Raw genomic sequence first — 22,310 nt, 5'->3', positions numbered from 1 at the left:
ATGAAGCCGTGAAGCTATCAAGGCCCCATTTTCTGGCAGATGAGATTGGATGTACTGTATGCTGAATTCAGCTGGCCCTGCAGAATGTAATATAAGCCACTGAAGTACAGCCCAGATGGTGTGAACACATCAGTCTCTCCTATATCGTGACAGTATATTGTAAAGCCTTGCAGGGGAAGAAAATAAAAGGAAGCAATCACTGGGTTCCATTTAATTGAAGTATTGTTTTTTTACTGCAATTCTTGGTTTAAAATTGGACAGCTGCATGATTTTATTAGGTTCTAAAATGTGCTGCTGCACTGAAAGCTCTGAAGCTGCAGTGGAAATCAACATTTTTAGCACCGTGCTACAGTGCTAGTGGGGGGCCAGGAACATCTGATGTTTAATGACGTCGCCGCCGTGTTGAAACATCTTTTTATCTTCAGAAAATAACAACACTGTATATCACTGCGCATTTGACCAACGGGGGGGACATATTGTGCATGATGTATCCTACCGGCTGCTGCGCTTATTGACCAAAACAAACACTATCTCTACCTTGAATATGGTGTTAAAAGGAATGGTCTTTGTTTGTGTTTCAGCTCAGTCCTTCAAAGAGTTCTCTCAGCTGTTGACCACCGTGGAGGAAGAAAGGAGGCGCTTGGTAAGACTGACATTCTAACATTTTTAGAGACAAGTTTGAGCATGTATGGGACAAAAGAGAGAACACACGCTTACTTTGCCTTCACAGAATAACCACTTTACCAACAATTATTTTTTTCTCTGGCGTATTTTGTTATTTATTTAGTCATCTGTTGAAAAGAATTGAACCTGCAGGCTTTCTTGCCTCCCATTTCCCCTCCAGAGCAAACAGAGCTGTCGATAGCACTGTGGATTCTGCCACTTCATGTGCACACAAGCCAGACACCTTATTCAGCTCTGGACAGACTCTAGGAGGGGCTCTTTTGAAATGCAATGAGGTTGGAATTATCCCAAAAACTCCTGACAGTGTTACAAAAGAGGCAGTAACAGGAACTAACAGAGAAAAACAGATTCTGTTTGTACACATTGAGTCTACTTCAACATCCTGATAAGTTTAGTTTTTTATTTTCTTCTTATTTCTGAGTAATTGTTCCATATTTTCACCTCTCAGTGACTCTGAGTTTTTCCTTTTTTACTTCTTTGACTTCTTGACTTCATAGTTCACAGCCAGACTTCCTCACTTTTATAACTAAGAAGAATAAAAAATAAAAAAAATGGGATCTGCACTAAGCATTTGTTTTGTGAAAGTAGACACTTTAGTGGGTGGTACTGAAGGTGCCTCAAGGCAGGAATTACCTTAGACCACATACTTGAGCTGTGCAGCTGATTTACCAAGTCTGATATGCAAATGAGATCCGCTTCAGCTTTTTCACTTTTCCCTTGTAGACTTTGTAACTAACTGAGACATTTTCATTAGGACTCCGTTCTCCGTGAAGGAGCAGACTACAAACTTTTTAGAGAGCATTTTTCAGTCTAAGGGGGGGGGGGGGGGGTGGAGTGTTTGATGCAGAAAAGATTCACTTTGGAATCAAACTTGAACTGGCTGCTACAAATGGGACTGAAGGGCAAACACTCTGAGCTTTAAGATGATGCTTGTATTAGAGTTATGTGCGGTATGCCTGAAGACGCACAGATATACCACCTTGACTGCTGCAGAGTCGTCACATACAAGATATGAAACTATGCACAAGGGAAGAAATATGGATGCCTGTTTCAATACCATGGCAACAAAATAGAAGTCCTTGGCGTCCGATTATGCGTCATTTCATTGTTTTTAATTAACAAGATGTGCAAGAAGACTCCTCAGCACTGCGTCTTTCTTTCATCTTCTGGTTAAAAATATGACTGAAGATCTGACGTGTTTCTTTAAGCTTTTCAACACTATTGATTATTGAAATAGTCCAATTTTACAGTTAAAAAAACACGAGCGGGTGTTGAAGTCATAAGAGTTACGCACATAGAGTGTAAATATTAATGGATGAAGCCTGAGTGACATCAGCCATCTGTTACAGCAGGGGGCTCAGGAGGCTCATCAGCAGCAGTCGCCATGCTGAGAGCTGGAGCTGAGGCGGGTTTTAAGCCTCTTGACGAACTGTTACAACACGCCTACCTGTCATTGATTTAAGCTATGCACCTAACTATGGACGTATCAATTTAAAATCAAAATGGAGCCATTTCTTTTAAATGCACCCCCACAGTGTGTGCCCAGTGAGGACAATAACTTATCTTTTTCACCAGTCATGTATGTGACGTCCGGTGTTCCTGTAACCAGCCTCAAACGGACACTTGATGAACTGCATTATTTTGCACTTCCACATTAGCTTCATCTTTTAAGACAGGAGGTTTGCTGCTTGGTTAAAACACAGGCTCGTCTTATAGATGTTCAGATAAAGGCTTAAATTTATGTGACTCAACACGAGCGTCTGCCTCCTGACATTCAGAGTGCAGCTGCAGCTTATGATGGACACGGTTGCCCTTTTGAAGACGTGGGTCACCTCTGTGCAGGCCATGTAGCTTTATGAGATATCGTGTCATCCTAATCAATTTGACAAGCATAAAGTCGCCGTTCATAAATTCATATTGCCTGCAGAGCCGCTGAAGCATTTTCTCTTCTTTTTTTCCCCCCAAATCTCTAAAAAGTGATTTAATTGCTGTAGATAATGTTCGGCCTATTAACACCTGTGTCAGGGCGAGCTGGTGATACCTGGGTCATTTAGAAAGTGATGCAGAGCTTGGAAAAAAAAAAATCCCAAAGGAGGTAATGTCATTTGGTTTTTAATTTAATGAATGAGTTTTTAAATTAATGAATGAGTATGAGAATCCTATTAACAGGTCTGAAACTATAGGATAGGACTGAAGTGGAGAAATCACCATCACATGGATGGAAGGGTCTGGTTAGGTTGTTTTTTTTTATCAACCTCAAAAAGAGAGTTAGGATGGCCACCAAGGTCAAAACTCCACCAAACATTGGAAGGAGAATTTAAAAATAAAATACGCTTTGGGAAAGTTGACTGCCTCCTGGGCACTGCAATGTTTTCTTGTCATCCTGATACCTGCTGATACTGTAAGAAAAGAATAACCAGACACTGAATGCATTATGACCCCCTACAACTGAGGAGTGGGAGGATAGAGTTAATGAAAATAGATGTCATGGAAAACCTTGCCTTCTCACTTTGTTTGCAAGTGGACAGATTAAGTCAGTTATGGTGAAGATTGGTTCATATGTATGTCAGTCACGGCCACACAATTGACAAATAAACAGATAGTATTATGGATGTTCTCTATGAGTGCATCTATGAGAACGGATGTAATGTATGTGAATCATGCATTATTTGTATACTTAACTATATTACTGCTCTTTAATCCTCCACTTCTTAACACAGAAAACATATTGAACTGTCTCTGTGAAAAAAAAAAATATCATTCACTGCAGACCTTGTGTGCTCTGTAACTTCTCAGCTATTTGTCTGAAGCGTTGTGGTTCAGCGTTCATAATGTTAGCCTGTTTATGTGCTCACAGCTCTGTTTGCAGCTAACTTTAGTCTGTAATGTTCCCTGTTTGCCTGATTCTCCTAACCTTTGAGGGAGCTCGTATTTATTTGAAAAGCCAGTCAGTGTTGACGGTAAATGTATAGTAGATTGAAGGGAATATATTTCTCAGTATGTGTCTCTCAGAGTTATTCTGCTGGTGGAGACGTGCTGGAGATGCAGGAAGCTGAGACTTTATTACAAAGATTATGTGATTTTATTTTATTTTTTCTTGGTATTTGCTGGTTATGCCTCTCCAGTTCAACACAGTGCTGCCAATGTAACTGTATGAATCACATCCTGTGCTGAACAATATTTAATGTCAGAGAGAGAGCTACCTGGCGATGCATTTTAGATTCACAAAGATTAGAATAAAGTCTGACTCGTGTCATATAACTGTATCACCCATTAAAGAAAAATGCATTTTCCATCAAAGCAGATTGATCATATCTTCCTGGGTTGAATAACAGGATGTGAAGAACTTTCAGAATAAACTGAGTGTGCTGCAGGGCTGGTTGGCTCTCACTGTCCTCGTACCTCATACTAGTCTCTGGCATATGGTTGTGACTCTGTCTGTCTGCCGTACTGGTGCTCAGTTGATGAATGTCGAGGAGGATCAGAGTAAATCAAGAGTCTCCTTTTTTGCTTTCAGGAGAATGCATACAGTAAATTTTAAGAGTCGCATACCCGGATGACTCAAACAGGGAGCACGTCTTGATGTGTTTACAGCATCTGTATGCACGAGGTATCAACACAGAAAGCATTTGCATATTCATGCAGGTGTTTGCAGGGTTTTTTTTTTTTTTTTTCTTAAAGAAAGCATCTAATTTCAAAAGGAGCGATGAGACCAAAAACAACTCAAGATGACAAGCAGAGTCACGGCTGGGCTGAATAACACGTATTAAACCACTGCACAGCTGAGTAGGAGGAAATCTGTAACACAACAGCAAACGCACAATCGCAAAGTAATGGAAAGAAACTTCATAAATCAAAGCTGCTCTGAGTAGTCACAGGCTATAGGATGCAGTATTTCATTCAGCTGTGATAGATTTAAAAAGAGAATTTAGTCAATGCACATCAATGACTGCCTCCCTCGTATACTGTACCGCTCTCTACGTGCTATAAAAGCATCTTCTTTGCATCATCGTATCAGGGACATGAGAGGAACACAGCTCTGATCTCTGATCTCTGCACTCTGAGCTGTCAGTTGACTGTAATATTTATGCTCCTGGAAGAAAGGCTTGTTCTGCGCTCGCATGTATACACTATTTTAAATCTCTTGGGACACAAATACGAGCAATCTAACTTATGTCATATGTTGACGCGTTGTTTGTAAAATCCCCATAAAGTGAAACAACCCTTTTATATATTTATTCCCAGGAGATCAAACTGAGATGGTACTTTCTTTTAAAGAGAAAGTCATCTTTTTCTCTTTGCTGCTCCTGGAATGAACCGTAAACTGCTCATGACTCAGCTCACTTTGGGGTGTAAAACTTAATAAGCTTCAGTAGGTGCAGCACTCATTTTCAGGCTCTCCTTTTTTCTTTTTTCTTTTTTTTTTTTACAAAAACTGGCTGTGGGTATCAATGTGAGAAATGGGCGACCAGTCAGGACTTTAACTTCACCTTGCACCTTCCTTTGTCTCTATTTTCTAAACAGACTCATTCATAGATTCCTCAACAGTGACACAGAGGCACACATGGATCTCCATCATAAATAGTTAAGAGACTCTTTTATGTTGTCTAAGCTCAAAAACTCAACTCATCAGTCGAGTGGAGTAACATATGGAGTTGAATTTCTTGCGAAGGGGAAACTCTCTCCAGATGTTCCGCAGATCTCTGGTCCGCTGTTGTGGAACAAAATAAACATTAAACAACATTTTGTCAAACTTGATCATTTCACGCAGCTAATTCTTCGAGTAGAACTTTTTACAGCGCATACAGTATGTGCTCAACACCCCTTAAAGTGATTGTTAGCAAGATCTCTGGAGCTTGTTAAAGAGCTTTCCAGCTTGTTTGTTTTTTTTGTCTATTATGAAGTTTGTCTTTTCTTTCTGTAACTTTTCTTTTAAAAAGCTTCTCCTTCTTTATAAAGTTAACTTAAAGTTGTCTCTAGGCTCTCGTGACTGATATAGCCTCTAGCTAAAAAAAAAAAAAAAAAAAGACATTGAGCATGATGATAGCTGATACTTATCTCTTTTACAAATTGCATCATACTGTACATAATGTTTATTTGATTCTGACCTTATTACAGATTAAGGTCAGGATATGAATATGTTCATATCAGCGGCAGCCATATTGGTTGATAATAAAAAGCGCTAAATGGCGCTCAACTGTCAGTTATTGTCTCAAAATGACCCCTTTTCAAACAAACCCTTTTGATTGGCCTGACCTGAATCAGGCCAGATTGAAATTGGTCTGAACTGGGAGGGGAGGGGGGGGGCAAATTTACATGCCAAAGTAAATGAAACATGAGCGCACTGATTGATCAGGTTCTCAGACTATCTCTTCAGCTATAGCACTTCTTTTTACGATGCTGTTACTCACACATTTTATCTTTGGGTTGAAAAAAAAATTGCAGCTTCTGCAATTTGGATATTGCACTCGGACTTATTGCAATTTGAACAATGTTTGTATTAATTGTGCAGCTCTACAGCAGTCTTTTTTAAAATGTGAACCTAAGTGTTCTGTAGGGTTCTGTTAAATATCTTCTTTCTATGCTGGTGTCGGGATGATTTTTTATTTCCTGTTGAGCTACAAAGATACAAAATCAGAGATGACAGCGTACAAATTAGAGAATGTGGAGTGCGTGTGATTGTCAGGGAGAGATGTGCCAAGCAAGCATATTCAGCTGTCTGTCATTGGCTTACATTTAGTTGAGTGTCAAATTATGAAAGAAGACAAAAAGCTTGTCTGTCTAAGCACTTGAACAGCTTTAATTCTGTAATTCACTAACTGCCACGTGGGGGAAAGAAAAGCTATAAGGAAATGTTTTCCAGCTCTGCGTTTGAATGCAGTGTGCATCTGGATGACCAGAAGGTTTCATTCTGCTCTCTTTGTGATGTGAAAGCAGGTTGGTCTGCAGACCTCAATTAGCCCACCTCAAAACACAACACGTGTTCAACAAATGTATGAAATCTTTCTTAACCAGGGAACTAGAACTTCCTCAGAACATGAAATATTGTGAATTTCATCAGTGGAGACGTGACTCTCTGCTATACTTTCAACTCAATGAAGGCCAGATGGTGTTCTATTTGTAGATTGTGTTACAACTAATAGAGTACGGCACACAGATGTGGTAGTCACAGCCGAGTGTTGATAAGAAGAAACTCGTCACAGGCACACTTAGTAGGAGTAAACTTTCAGCAGCAGATCCTGAAATGAAGCAAATTAACTACCCTGACCCCCTTCGACCCCAAGTCACATGGGGACTCAATTTAAGAACTAAAAGACGAAGAAATCGACTGATAAGATTGACTTTACCCAGACATTTTGAAGCATATGGAGAGGAAAACTGCACGTCTCACATGTTCTCTGATGAATGTTAACTAGCATGCTGTGTACCACAGATACCTCAGCTGCTGGGGGGTACACTCTTACCAGTAACCCAATTTCTGCCGGCCTTGTCGAGCATGAAGTGTTTTATTGTCTGTTGGTTTGGCAGCCGGCCAGGCCTGAAATCTTTCTGCTTGTGTACCTTGTGATTGGCTTACCAGCTAACCCAAGTGTGTTATTCCACAGGCAAGACTTCCCGAATGTTATCTTTTTCAAAAGATTTCTGTTGTAATTCCCCTGCTGGTAACCCCTGCAGCAAGCATAAAGAAAGTGAAAGTGGTTCAAGTTCTGCATGGGCTGAAAAGGTTCAGCTCGGCTGAGCGTGGATGGCATTTAGGAGTGGAGGGCAGTGACCTCATGTTGGGGCTTTTGGACTGATTATCAGAACCCCCTGGGAAGGGAGCCTTTCATGGCGGAGGTGGAAAACAGATTGGGGTTTCCTGTTGTTCACATCAGATGAAGCTACCCTTCTAATTTGTACCAGCGGAAATCTGACTCAAAATAATGTTTGCAAAACGACAACACTGAAGACGCAGCCTAAGACTAATGATAGCCATTGCTTGTTGTAGCATTGTCATGTTTTATGTTTATGCATATTTATAAAACTTAAAGTGCAATCCATAGAAATGTTGGTACGACGTTTCAGCCCTCAAATGCTCCGAAATATCCAGAATCAGTGTCAGGTTATGGGTGTAGGTGAAGCTGTAAAAACTGAAACAATAACTTAATTTAATGCCTTCCTCTAAAATAAAAGATACAAACAGAACAGTTTGTTGTTTTCTGGGACTGTGATTATTTTCAAGCATTTGTTACCGCTCATAGCACCATGGATTGCGCATCAATTGTCCCCTCTATCTGCTCCTTCTCAAGGTCCTTTTGATAAAGCATGTTGTGTGAACAATACTCAAGGGCAAACACGACCAAAAACTTGTCCTGCTCTGTTCAGCTTTCCTTATTTTGCCTCTGATTTTGAAGAAAAGCTTGTCTATCTGCATCACCTCTCTCTGCTGTGCTCTCATCCTGACTGATGTCCATTGCACATACAGATGCATACACCCTGAAGCCCGGCTATTCATGCAATATTGCATCACTCCGCCTCTGTTTGTACACATTCAATTTCCTCCGTTTTTCTGTGCACCTCAAACTTCAAATTTCAAAACTACGCCTATCTAACATGAAGTCAGTACTTCAGGTTTAATTGTGCCTCACTCAAGTTTAGAACACGATATGGGGAAAGCAGAACAAGCTCTCTGTTCTCTGGGGCTGTCTCCTAAATCTTTGACAGCTTGGTAATATTAAACAAGTTGTAGTATCCTTATTCTTCTCACAGCAATTTGTGCAAGAAACATCTTATAATTCAGTTCTCATATCTCTGCTCTGCTCTTCTATGAGATGAACATAAACAGTCCCATCAGGACGGATCGTGTATCCATGTGTTGGATTTATTTCCCACGTTGAGACTTTTTCCTTTGGTTTTACATTTTCTTCAACAGCCTTTAAACACTACACATCATAAAAACGACACATCATTTGTCCATGCCACAGGACTGAAACCAAACGGTTTTGAAGTGTGTCTATGTGTGGGGCGGTGAGACATACGCTGCTGCTGTTTTCTCAGGATTTTACAGTACAGTAACTCCGCTCTGTGGGTAACTTGTGTGCTGGCCTGCTAACTGAGGAATGTCCCGTTGACCCTGAAACAACAGCTTGAAATAAAGGCACTCATTGTTCTGCTACACCCACGGTGGCTTGTTTAATGAAACTCTGAAAGTATATGGGACGGACAGTATGAAACCTTTGTGCTATCCAGCACACAACTAGAAGTAACCTCTGTGAGCATGTGCAAAAGATATGAATCATTCCAAGCTTCTGTCCTATATATAGATGTCTATATATGATTGAAGATTGATTGATATATAGATGTAGACTGACTAAAATATTACTAAGGTTGTCTTTATTTAGAGATAGGACGGTCGATAGTCAGAAATCAGGGAGGGAGAGAGTGGGGAATTACATGCGGGAAAGGAGCCACAGGTGGGATTTGAACCCAGGCCGCCCGCTTGGATGACTATAGCCTACAGACTACCAGCGTCCCAATACCACATGTTTTTTAAATGATACAATCTCTGTTAAAAAAACAAACAAACAAAAAGCATCTGGGTCGCTGTAAACCTAGTGGTATGTGCGCACGCCCCATGTACGGATGCTATGGTTCTCCAGGCGGGTAATCCAGGTCCGAATCCGACTTGTGGGTCCTTTCCCCCATGTCATTCCCCACTCTCTCTCTTTCCCCGATTTCTGCCTCTATCCACTGCCCTGTCTCTACAATAAAGCAATACAAAAATCCCCAAAATGAAAATGAAACATCTCTTTCAGGTGCGTAAGAGAGGACTGAAGCCTTCAAAAATTGCATGCGAACGCCTCGTTGGTCGTTAAAACAAGAAATTACCCAATTTGAGGAGCCAGGGACTTCTGTTTTTGTTGCCATGGTATTGTAACAATTTCTATATCTAAGTATAGAATTCTGGTACGGTGACAACCCTTAATATTCAACTGAACCACAGACGGATTGTTCTACAGAAACAGCTTACTGTCTTGACACACAATAGTCCCAGTATGATGTTTTTTTTTTATGAAACCCTTGCTGGCATGCTCTCAAAGAATCTGTTAAACAAGAATGTGTTTGTAATACATGAACAGGCCAAGAACAAAACACATTCATTCCAGCAGATTGTTTGGCAAAAAAAACAAAAACCCCCGAGTCATTTTTAACAAGGCAGACCACTCTGACTCGGTGCGTTCCAGGTGTATCTCCACTTCCCACATTGGCTGAGTGAAAGCACGCCTCACGCTGTCACTGTTTAAAAGCCTGGCGACGCTGCGCTGACGCGAGTCCTTTTCTCCGCGCTGTCTCTCCGCTTGCTGCTTGTTACATGTCGCTTATAGAAAACAATGAAGTAAGGTCACAGATTCGTCTTAAACAAAGCCTTTTCTCTGCTGATGTGAACATTCAGTCTGCAGAGAGATGTGTGGAAAACAAAAGCAGGCATTTCGACAGTCGCTACAAGAGCTGCTTGCTGACATAATGTACTTCCTGCCGTCGTCAGTGCTAAAGAGGGAACTGGATCCCACGGAGCCAGCCAGCCTGAAACACCTCTCTCCCGGGCGAGAATTTTTTATGTTCCCATATATCCACCTGAAGGTCCACCAGCCACACATTAATTAATTCCTGAAATATGGTTGTTAAATATCTATGTAAGTCCAGCAGACAAATGATTCCGCTCACTCAGGGCCCTTGGTAAACTCCCGCCTGCCAGCTTTACTAACTTACTGATGGCTCGCTGCATATTTCAGAATCCAATAGAATTTTTTGCGATGACAGCTGAGCCGCGGTTGTAAATGTTTAGTTTCTGTGCATTGGGGCTGCAGTGAGGATACGGCTGTACTTCTCACAATGGTTCTCGTCTGAAAAACCCCCGGCCCACCCACACACCTGACTGACAGCGTAGCTTCCTGCTTTGACGCACGAGCATCATGAGTAAATCATATCACTATTTTTAAATCGCTGTCACGGCTCACAGAGTTGATATTTGAAGTGTTTCAAGTTTAGTGTTCGGAAACAAAGTTTGCCTATAACATATTGAAAGATGTTGTACTATTGCGGAAAAAATACACGGGACTGTAAATAGTATCAATCAATCAATCATTATTTGTATAGCGCCAATTCACAACAAGTGTTACCTGGAGACGCTTTACAAAAGAGCATATGGGATAACATTCAGGCAGGATTTCTCCTTTGTATTCTTTGCGTTCCTGTTGTCCACACTTCCTTGCCGCTGAGGTGGAGCTCGGAGCAGGTTGTGCAGGAATCAGGACTAAGATGTATATATTCTCATTCTTAGTTTTGATATTTTAAGTGCTTATTTACTTTGTATTTAATCTTATATTGTGTTTATTTGCTAATATTGTGTGTTTGGATAACCTGCTGCTGTAACGCCACAATTTCCCAGTTTTGGATCAATAAAGTAATTCTATTCTATTCTATTCTATTCTATTCTATTCTATTGTGGGGGCTGCTGGGCCGGGCGTCAGGGGAATAAATAGTAGTGCTATATTAGTGTAGTGATTTGTGATCCAAATGTAAACAGTCACCAATTATTAAAGACTGCAGAATGGGAATGAAAATGTAAAGTCATTTATTATAAACAAGAGATATAATTCTGTATGAAAGATTTAGAAACAACATCAACACAGATTTATGAATTAGTGTTGGATGTTAAAACATGTCTTGTATATAAAGATCACAAATCACTTATGATACAAATATTTAGTTGAACTTTCTCTCTATCCCAAATTGATTGGTTGGTCTTTATTATGATATAAAGGCCTACAATTAATCTAATAATAAATCATTTTAAATCAAAGTTTATTTTGTTGGTAGGAGAAACAAAGGTTTCTAATGACTCAAACTTTTATGTTAAGGTTTGATCCAAAGGCAGCTGGACTTAGTTGAAGATCTTGAAATTGACTTTGGATCAAGCTTTGATTTACCACGAGCACGATGACACACATATGTTAAGGTTGTTCAAATGTTCAAGACTTCTCGATAGCACATGTTGGATAACTTTTTTAAATTTTCTATAGTATTAAAAAGTGCCAAAGCTTATAAAAAATAAAAAAAATCAGTCTACTTCATAAGGCAGGGTGCTTCGGATTCATTCCATCAGAAGTATCAAATAAACTCCTTCACACTTTCTTCATCACACAAAGAAGTTGGCAATGTTTTCAGTGATGAAACATTGCCTACGTGCGTAAGTGTGTGCGATGTAGACAATGTGTAGGAGTTTACTTACAATCTCTAATATTAGGTGCCCAGGACTTTAACTCTGTTGCCATGGTAATGAAACAGGTATCAATATTGATGTATTTTTTACTAATATCATATTGAGGTTTGAGATTCTGGTATCGGTGATGTTGTACCGTGAATGTGCTGTGTTGTATAAAATAGAAGTGTTCTCTTTGAGGGTCATGGCTCTCTATTTCTTTAAAGCAACAGTTTAATAAACGTGGAGAGACACACACACAGACAAGCACTCTTCAGAAGCCTTAAACTGAGGTATCAACAAGCATTCAAATAAATCACAGGCAACACAAACAACAGGAAACCCTCATGGGACCCCGCACACACCCGCCGACGTCTCCATTTCAGCGGCTGCTTCATCTCCACAGCTCAGTCACCGGTGAAATGTGGAGGGCAAACAAGTCACATCGACACTCTCACACTGTGTCTGTGACTGAGGCTTCGTTTTTATATCAGAGCTCATAAAAGTTAGGTGAGGATGACTTTTCAGCTTGCTGCAGGTGCCGGTCCTGCAGCAGATAAAGATTTAGCTCTGCCATGAGATTGTTACACCCTGCACACACACACACACACACTCACCTCCCTTCAAAACAATCTGCAGACAGAAGTGACTGAAACACACAGCTACTGCACTCCTTCTTTTAAGGAAAGGTCAAATCGCACAGTCGGCTGTAAATGGGACGGTCTGCTCTGTGGTGAAGACGGAGGGAGTCATCTTTATTATTCATTTAATGTGTTAGGTTGCTTCCACTTTCTCTAATAACTAAGACTAACTCATTTTGCTTGCTGCTGCTGTGATTGTGGTTATTGGTGTGAGTGTTGCTGATGTTTTATTGGATGCCTCTGGCTATTATTAGCTCTAATTCGTGACTCATGACTCCAGACAAAGAGGTGCAGGTTGTTTCACATAGAAGGCAAACACACCCATGTTTTCCCATTCAGAAACTCTCCCAGCACTCTAGCGCTCTACCTCACTGCTGGATTTTACCCGTAATAAATTGCTAATCAAGAAAGATTATTTTCTAAATCAGCTGCATTTCCCACTCAGAGGCCTCAGTTGATTATTCACACATGAAGGTAAACTTAAGCGCGGTACACACTACAAGCTAATTGGGCAGATTATGTGCCAAGAGTCAACACCTCCCAACCAAACCAAGTAAAGTCCTGATTTCATCTTTAATTTCATACGATCCCGTATCAGGTTGTTTGGAAGGAACCTCGAGGGCAGCAGACCTCGCTGAACAAAATGAAAGCCAGTCAGGAGGCGAGCTGACCGCGTTGAAAGAAGCACAACAACCCCAGGAAATCCATTTCTACTCGACCCCATCACGCGCTGATACGTAGAGCCCATGTCGACGCCGTCTCAACAACTCCCTCCCTAATATGTAATCTGAATTGTCCCGACAGAAGTGGTCAAACATCTGTCGCTGATTCTTCCTGCCTGTCGTCCACCGTGTTTGTTTAGTCTGTAGTCATGTTTTACCTCACTAGATCTAGTTTGTGAATATGATCTGTCAATGTGTGATGTGGTCTGCTGTTTTAATCATATCACTGCTTTCCACATGCTACTCTGGAAGAACACTGTTCAGTTTTTGAATATTTGTTGTCATGTGTGGGGTCTGCACTTTCTCATCATCCTGTTAAGATTCAGGGAAACAAAGTGTGTGGGGGCCAGACTTTAGAGGAGGAGGAGGAGGAGGAGGAGACGTCTTCATCGTGTCAGCTACCTCTGTGAGATCATTCTGAAACAGATTGAGAGAATTTCTTGTTCTGTAACTTTAACTTTTCTGTAATGAGATCAGTTACTTTTCAAACATCAGACTAATAAAATAATACTGATTTGTCTGAGCAGAGGCTCCATATATTTGTTTTGGGACCTCAAGTCTCTTTTATTTTAATTCACTGAGTAAATTGTCAAACTGAACTTGTAAGAGAGAAGAATTTGATTCTGGAGAATGGACTCCGATGAGGATATAAAGATAAGGTTTCTGTTCAAGTCTTGATATGCTGACATCACTGTTCTTCATGTTCCTCACAGTAAGTCATTCCTCGTTATCCTTCCTCTTCTCGTCAGTGAATCTTTGACCTGTTCCTGTGAGAGGCTTTTACAAAACTTGTTAAAGTTGGCTGATTTTAACTGGCACAAAAACAGACCCATTAAACGCCCACTTCTAAAAGCCCCGACGCCTTTTTCCAAAAGTCTGTTCTCAACGTTTGCGTCCATATTGTATGTGAGCACAAAAAAAACAAACACTGTCAAAACAAATGATGTTCTTTTTTAATGACGGGGCAGCATGCACACCACATAAGATTTAATAACACCTCTCCAACCTGCAAAGACTGCTGCCAATGCTTTTATGTGTATACATCAGGGCTGGAAATTAGCACCTATCACCCGCCAAATATTGGTGTTTGTTTTTCAGTGACGGCTGAATTTGCTCAACTTAGCAGTCACAGTTGCTGGTAAATAAAAGTAACGTAAATCACACACTTATAAAACAAGAAATGGATTCTCCTGCCTCTCAGTCGAGGTTCATTTGTAGCTTAATAAGCTCAATTAGCCTTTGAGGACATGGCTGCAATGGAAACTCTTACCATCCTCAACATAAATGAATAATGTCAGAAATGCTTGTAGTTGAAGCATTTCCGTTAATAAAATGGTTGATCATTTGGCAGGTAAAAAAGAGTGGCAGGTAGGCAAAACATTTGTGTACAGATGCAAAGAGGTTGAGTTTGTTTGCAGTAAAGACGTTTAAGGCGAACTCAGCTTTCTTTTATTTGAGGACATTGTCAAAACGAATGAGAAATGAAGCCTATACAAGTTATTTACTACCCACTGGAACCAGTGAGTCAGAGCAACGCATCGTTGGATACTTCAATGATTATAACCCATAGGCAGCATGTAGAAACACAACCCCACAGACAGATGTGAACATACACACTACATGTACAGGGTATAAATAGAAAGGCTTAGGGTTAGAATAGTTCTGAAACACAACAAGCAGTTTTGTGTTGTCAGTAAGAAACCGTCCCATTAACAAGAGCGTACCTTGGTGATGGTTTCCTGTGAGTTATACATATAAGAAAGAGAAGTTACGTGTTGACAAAGCTGTGGAGAACACAGAAGAATTGGGTAGAGAACAGTAGTAGTGTGTCTTCTATAAGAATTCCTTAGATGATTTTTGACTGATGGCCGGGGTGGTTTCAATGGGTAAAGAATTGAGTCTGACCTTGATGGCATTCTGCTCTGCTCCTGCAAACGAAGCCCGGAGTCTGGCTTTTTTGATCCTCCTGATATTTAGGCTGGTATAAACAGGAGCCAGGGAAATGCAGCACATTGACATTCCTCCCCCTATCTGGTAATGAAATTGCTTAGCGCTATTGCATCCTTTCAAGCATCACACTGTGCTCGCTCATATGGATTTAATCCTGTTTAGAGAGGCTGTTGCTGACGGCGTTCGGCACAATGCCAGTCTGAAAGTAATCCATTGAGTCTTAAATAAGTTGCCCTCTCTCAAGTATAAATATCTAAATCAGCTTATTGGAAATTAATAATCCAAACGGAATCTGAAACCGTGAGCGTTTCAAATCGTGACATGCTAATTACTGTCTATATTCTGCATTGGGTTGAATGTGTTGTTTGCTTTGTGCCAAAAAAAACCCAGTATGATATCAGTTTTCTCTGAATGTGTAATTTAAAGACTTGTTGTTGTCCTACATATACCTCTGCACAGTCAGGTTCCGGGTACCAGCTCTACCTCTACCCCACCTCTCTCCTAAATATCTTAAATTAACAACCGAGCTCATGAAATCCAAAAGAGATTTTCTCTGGACTTATTCAATCTTAGATATTAGAGTGTAATCTCTAAAGCTTCTAGTGCTGTATATTTAATTGTCTTGTCCATTAAACTGAAAATGAAAAAAAGAAAAAAGCTAATGGTATTAGAAATTTACATTTCAAGCATGAGGGATACTGTAGTCTCAATTCCACTAAAAGCATGGCAGATAAGACGATGATGGTGTCATCACAATGGCAGAGTGGGATAATTCTTGCTGTTGACACAGTGGATAACAGGATGACTTGGGTACAACTGGAGGATTATAGCAGCTAGATTTGATGACCGCCAAATGTCCTCTACGCTCCTAATGGAAGTGTCACTTCTAACTGGATTGCCTTGGTTTATCTTACAGAAGTACTAACCTCCGTATGCTTGATAGTTTACCATCTGGTGACGGCCTATAACACATTATAAAATATACTGTAGTGTGGCGAGGCTGTGTGGAGACATTTCTACATACATTCATATTTAGAAAAGCTACGGATTGCTTAAAGGGTAAAGACACTGTTTATAAATTCATTGTTAGCTCGCTGATTTCAACATAATATGCGGGATGCGTGTGATGGAAGGGATGACCTTTTCTAAAATTGTAATTCTACGGTGTGAACAGAGTGTCAACTTGTATGTCATATAAAGTGCACAGTCTGCAGATTTTAGACTCAATGAGAAGGGTCTGTTGTAGGACGGTAATGAATGCTTCCTTATTGATTTCTCTCTGTTTGTCTAATGACTGCGGCGTCCTTAATTATCAAAGAAATCTTTACACTTGATAGAGTAACACATGTAAACATTTTTAAAAGCAAACTCAAGACCTACCTTTTTTTTTACCTGTGTTTCCTCATGTAGATTAAATGATAGCGTTTCCTCAGTACCTGTTCTTATCTAGGTATTTTAACCGTAGTTTTTGGATTGTGGGATAGGGGTGGGGGAGGAGTCATGTTGTTGCTGTTTGATTAAATGTTGATGTAAAGCACTTGGTGATACATTCGTTGTTTGAAAAGTGCTACACAAATAAAGTTTGATTGATTGATTGATAGTCAAATCAAAACGACCAGAATGACGATAACAGGAGTGTCCATGCAAGGCATGTGCAACTCGTTCTCTTAAATCAGTGCAGCCCTTTGATTTCCTAAATGAGTAGATGATCATAGCCAAACATTGTACCTGCATACAGATGATGCACGCTGTCTGAAATCTCAGTTCTCTGCTCCCTAAAGTAAACAAAGATGTTTATTATGAAGGAAACAGGGATCGCAGACACAGTATAAGTCAGCAAATATTTAGAATTGTAATCGAGTGTATCCACAATAACAACCGAATAAGATTATGGTTTCCCGTGTGAAACATCCGTCTATATTTGAAGGGCCACAAATATCACTGTGTAATTAAAGTGCATTATTACAACAAAGCTCCAAATGAGCTCGACCGGCTTACAGCATCTCACTGCACTGCATGTAAAAGGATAAAAAGGAACATCTCGGTGCTCCCAGAGATTGTAGCTCTCATCTGAAGTCACTCTTTCTGGTTGGGTGACGCAGCTGACAGGGTTATTCTGGGACAATGAAAATACGCTGTGATTAATGGTTCAAAACAAAAGACACCATCCTGAGACACTGTGTGTGTGTGTGTGTGTGTGTGTGTGTGTGTGTTCACAGAGCTGTAGCTTTTGGAGCTGATAGTCCATCTGAGCACACACCTCTAAATTAGTTCTGGTATCATAGATGTATGATAGAGCTCAGCCTTCAGTTTATCACACACACTCTCACCACACAGAATAACACCTTAAATCAGCCTAAGAGCCGTGTCATCTGTGACGGCACCTCCTGCAGAGCGGCCCCCACCAGCCTGATGTCATCTTATCCGGTTGGTTGGAAGCCAGTCCGTAGGGAAAATTCAGAGGCACCTTAATGTCACCTTTCTGAAACACTCGATCGAGACAATTGAGCGCGGACTGTAATTGGCACGATACATCTCACCTGATCTGTTTCTGTCTGGGAATAGAAGTTAGAGGCCCCCCCACCCCCCCGATGAGAGAGACCTTTTAACTCCAGTCATGTCGCCAGGAGAGGAGAGGTCACCGTTATGTGAAGACATAGCTCTAACATTTAAATGCATCGCAGGCTGCGGTTGTAAAGCTCCTTCATCTGCGGTGCTGTGTCATATTTCAGCGAGATTTGACAATGCTGGTGCTTCACGGCTCCAATAAAAAAGGCTTCATTTTCTTCCATCTGGCTGAGCCGTTGTCGAGTGCTCCATCTCTTATCTCTGCTGTACTCATTTTAGGGTACCTCACAGTCGCACGTTGCTCATTGTCACAGGCTTAAGAGATCCTAATGAATGTGATTGCTCTATCCTCCTCTTGTGTTTGGGCTTAATGCATATGTATTTAACTTCAGCTGGATCATTCTGCCTGCTATAATTTCCTGTGTGTCATGCTCCCTCTGCCACATTCTGCAAAGCAAGCCCATTGTAATGGAGCTGAATGACGAGCAGATTCAAAGTTTTTTGTGATCTTTCTTTTCTTCTGATAGTGCTTTTTTGAATTACTCAGAAGGTTACAATAGGTCATATCACACCTTTCAGTCTGACATCTTCTCCCCCGTCTCTCAGTATTGTTTTCTTTATTCTTCTTTTTTTTCAGATTCAGAATGCAGATGACGTGTTGATTACTCCCTTGGAAAAATTTCGGAAGGAGCAGATCGGCGCTGCGAAGGTAAGAGACCACCTCCGCGCGCAATTAGCAATTGAACAGCGGAGGGTATTTTATGTGCTCTGACATCCTCGCCCCGGCGTCCTCGCCCCCTTCATCTCCCCTACGGTATGTAAATCATTAATTAAAAGCGGAACGAGACACTGCCAAGCCCAAGTGACTTAATCAGACGGCGGGGGGGGGGTCATCAAAAACAACTGTCAGTTTGCGATTGTGACATTTAAAAAATATTAAGACGTGTGAGTCGACGAGGTCATCGGTTCTTTTGGTGTAGCTGGTTTATGTTTACATGAAGGTGGCAGCATATAGACCTTAACAATTATCACATTTACAGATTGAGCTATGGTATTTATATTCCAAGTTGATTAAATGTGTTACAGCGGCGGTTGGATTTGAAAACAACATCCAATAGAAACCTTGAACATCTACTGCTTTTTTGTGAACACATGCACAACTCCTGAAAATGACTTTGGGTGAGCTGCATGTGTGAACACAAACGACGTGTTTTTTTTTTTTGCCCTGACTTCACCTGGACCTTTTTTTTTTTTTTTTTTGCAACATTTCAGTGTGAAGTTGGGGTTAGGCGACATGTGAACGCAGCAGGTACTATCAAAAAAAATGTTGACCACGTTTAGAACAAATTACCGTGCATGATCGTTGCACTGCCGGTTTGATGTTCATGCACGTAATGAAGCTGCTTCATACTCTTTTCTACATGCCGGTCGGTATGTTCTTTTTCCACTCATCTGTTGATACAAAGCATTGATATGAAGGCGAAAGAAACTGTCATTGTAGTGTTGGACTCTGTCCCTGCGTCCACCATCTTGGATTTCCACAGCTTTCTTTTATGTCATGTCTTGCCTCCTAAGACCCTTCCCCCTTCCTCCCATCCAACCGGGTAAACATATGTGAATAAGTAAGACTTCAGGGGCACACTCTTCTCAAATGTTCTTGAAATCTAAGGAGTGCATAATATGAAAACATCTTATGTCACAGTCTCTAGTTCTCCTCGGTTCCCCTTACAAAGATGACTCTGCAGGATCAAGCAGCAAGGACCTTTTTAAGTGCACTAACAATGTGATCACTTTAACTTTCCACGATCTAATACACTGCATTCCCCATTTATGTAATCATATTACTGTAATCCTGTTACATTCCTCCACAGCCTTTTTGATGAAGAGGATTGATATCAGTGGGGGTTCTGCAGAGTGTCGCTCCGAGGCATCCTGGTTCCACAGCGGCTTGGTTTGTTGAAGTCTGCAAAGAACAGTGTGGGCTTGTTGCTACAAGCCATGCTTTCATTCCTGGCCAACGCACAGGCATAAAATGAAAGTGGAGGGCAGCTTGTTTGTGGTCATTCCCGTGGTGAGATCACACATGAACGAGCTGCTAGAACTCGAGCCTTTACACAGATCTCCCACTGAGTTTCTTAGTCCGCTGCAAACTGGGCTCTCCACTCTGTGAATCATTTGCACGTCTTTACATAGCTCTAACCACTGTGTGGGGACATGACGGCCTCAGAGTCACACTCCTACCAACCTTGATTTATTTTTGCATTGGCTTGACGGCCAGTGGTGTGCAGGAGAAGTCATTTACAGTACTCTATCGGTGTCTTCTTCAAACCTGCCTGCACTGTAAAGGGACTATTTTATTTCCTCTCAGTGCTCATGTGTGAACATCAATCACTCCTCCTTTTTACCATCCAGACTAAATAACCATTGTCGCTCCATGTCTCTACTATCGAAAGTATCTACTGTAATGAAATGGTACATTCTGCTGCCGTCTCTCTCTCTCTCTCTCTCTCTCTCACTCGGCCTCCCATCTCATTGCTCAGTGTTATTGCACCGACTCTCTATGTTTATAAAATGGTTTCTTAAAAGCCACAGCCCCCGTCACTCCCGCTACCTCTCATATCCTCCGACCACTTCCTCCTAATGGCTCTCTCCTCCTGCAGCCCCCCCCCCCCCCCCCCCCCCAACACACACACTAAACATTAGCCCAACTAGAGTGAGATAAAAGGCAGACATCACGAGTGGCTGGGCAACTTTCCACTGTTCCGAGAATCTGGGAGAGATCTGCAGGCTCTCTGACCCTTCCAGTTACTGCGCGCTTCTCCTCTGAGAACGTCAGATGGACAAACGGGGGAGCTCTTGCCTTATTTGGGTATGCTGCGAGTAATCCCACTGAGGTTACGTACCAGTGTATCAGCTTCCTAGGCACAGAGCACAGCACTTCCACGGCCATAACACACCAGCGGATTGGACTGCAGCACTACAGGACATATTAGACACAGTCTGCCTCACACAAGGCTCAACCAAAAATGTTGTGGAATCAAACTTTGTAAAGCGTGTAACAAATAAACTTCGAGCAAAGCCACGAGAATTTCAAACCATCGTGTTTTATCACTGGAACATGCTCTCATCACCAGATGTGCTGGCTGCCAAACCCAGATGTAGAAGTGAAATTATTGTCACCCTTTTTTTCGTTTCAGATACATTTTTTGTGAGCTAGAAGTTGTCGACTTCCCAGACAGAGAACAACACTTCCAAAACTGAAAACAGGAATGGAAATATGCCCTGGTTTCAGTCCCTGTTGTTTGCCTTCACTTCACCATGAGCATTTCTTCTTGCAAAATGACTAAATGCTCCAATTCAGATGTGAACTTTTAGTCTGAACTTAAACGTACCTGCTGCTTTAATGGCCCGTGGTGTTGATGTTTTTGGAACCATTGGAGGTAAACTGCCTGAAACTGGTTCAACTCTGCGATTTTAAATTCCCAAATTTAAACAGACCCTTAGGACGCTTTGTCAAGAAAGTACCAGGGGGTGTCAAACTGGTGGGTGGCTGTCCTGCTATCTGAATATTTTCATCAGAGATTTTCACCATTAGGGGCACCATGGGGGTCCCCCCGCTAGCTGAGAGTGTAGAATGAGTGCTAACCGGCCCAGATGGGCGTCAGATGGCCATCGATAATTTGAGCCGTCCTCATCCTACAAGGAGTGCAGGGACATCACTCAGACGCTTCTTGGCTTGTTTCCGTCTCCAGAGGCAGGTATGACATTTGCTTTCATGCTATGAAATCCCGAAATATGCTCGCCAGTACGCAGTGGAGTAAAGGGCGTCAATTAGGGAAATGTTCACCAGCTGTGCGGGCTACTTTTCTATCATGAAAATATGTACAGTATGTTTTTATACTTATAGTTTCACCTTGGGAAGTTGTGGTTAACAGACATAGATACAGACACATAAGCATATGACTGAAAGACTCCTCTTCCTTTTTCTGTTGAACTGAGGTTCTGCTCTGGAAAAAAAGGGCTTGGCAAAAAGTGATCGTTCATTTATTTGAAGTTGAGTTAGATTGGGAAGAAATTATTGTTTCTTTTCTTGTGCTACAAAATCCTTTGGGTTAATGACATAATACCACAAGTTGGTGCTAAAGAGCCGTTTTGGACGATTAAATTGTAACTGACGCGTTTTGCTGTTGATCAACTAACATAACACTTTCAAACTTACCGTTAAAACGATGAACTATTCACACTCCCAGTGAATGCTAGCCGGGATTTAGACCTCGAAATGTGGCTGAAAACAGATTGAAATCGAGTCTGAACGTCTTCGGCCTAGTGTTAATCACTTTTTTTAAAACCTGCTTGAATGTGGTGTTCACATCAAAGTGTCACAAACACATTTTTTTTCAATGATTCTGATCTTTTTTTTTTTGACTTTAGCAATGAAAAAGGGTGACAGAAAATAGGATTGTAGCGGCATTTGCCCACAATCATTTTGCAATAGCGGGTGAA

General features: G+C 41.2%; 1 protein-coding gene across 2 annotated transcripts in view; it reads left to right on the top strand.

Annotated features, from left to right (window-relative positions):
- LOC109984738 (rho GTPase-activating protein 42) overlaps window positions 1-22,310 on the top strand; it is a 64,252-nt gene that overhangs the window by 21,034 nt on the left and 20,908 nt on the right. For both annotated transcript variants that reach the window (XM_020634855.3, XM_020634857.3), the window contains exons 3-4: window positions 582-643; window positions 18,445-18,516. In XM_020634855.3, the coding sequence (XP_020490511.1) occupies window positions 582-643; window positions 18,445-18,516 (134 nt within the window). The remainder of the gene's footprint in view (window positions 1-581; window positions 644-18,444; window positions 18,517-22,310) is intronic.

This window comes from Labrus bergylta, chromosome 11 (genome assembly GCF_963930695.1).
Source record: "Labrus bergylta chromosome 11, fLabBer1.1, whole genome shotgun sequence".
Taxonomy (NCBI): Eukaryota; Metazoa; Chordata; class Actinopteri; order Labriformes; family Labridae; genus Labrus; species Labrus bergylta.
The sequence above is the reverse complement of the archived record's forward strand: the minus strand, read 5'-3'. Positions and strand labels throughout refer to the sequence as shown.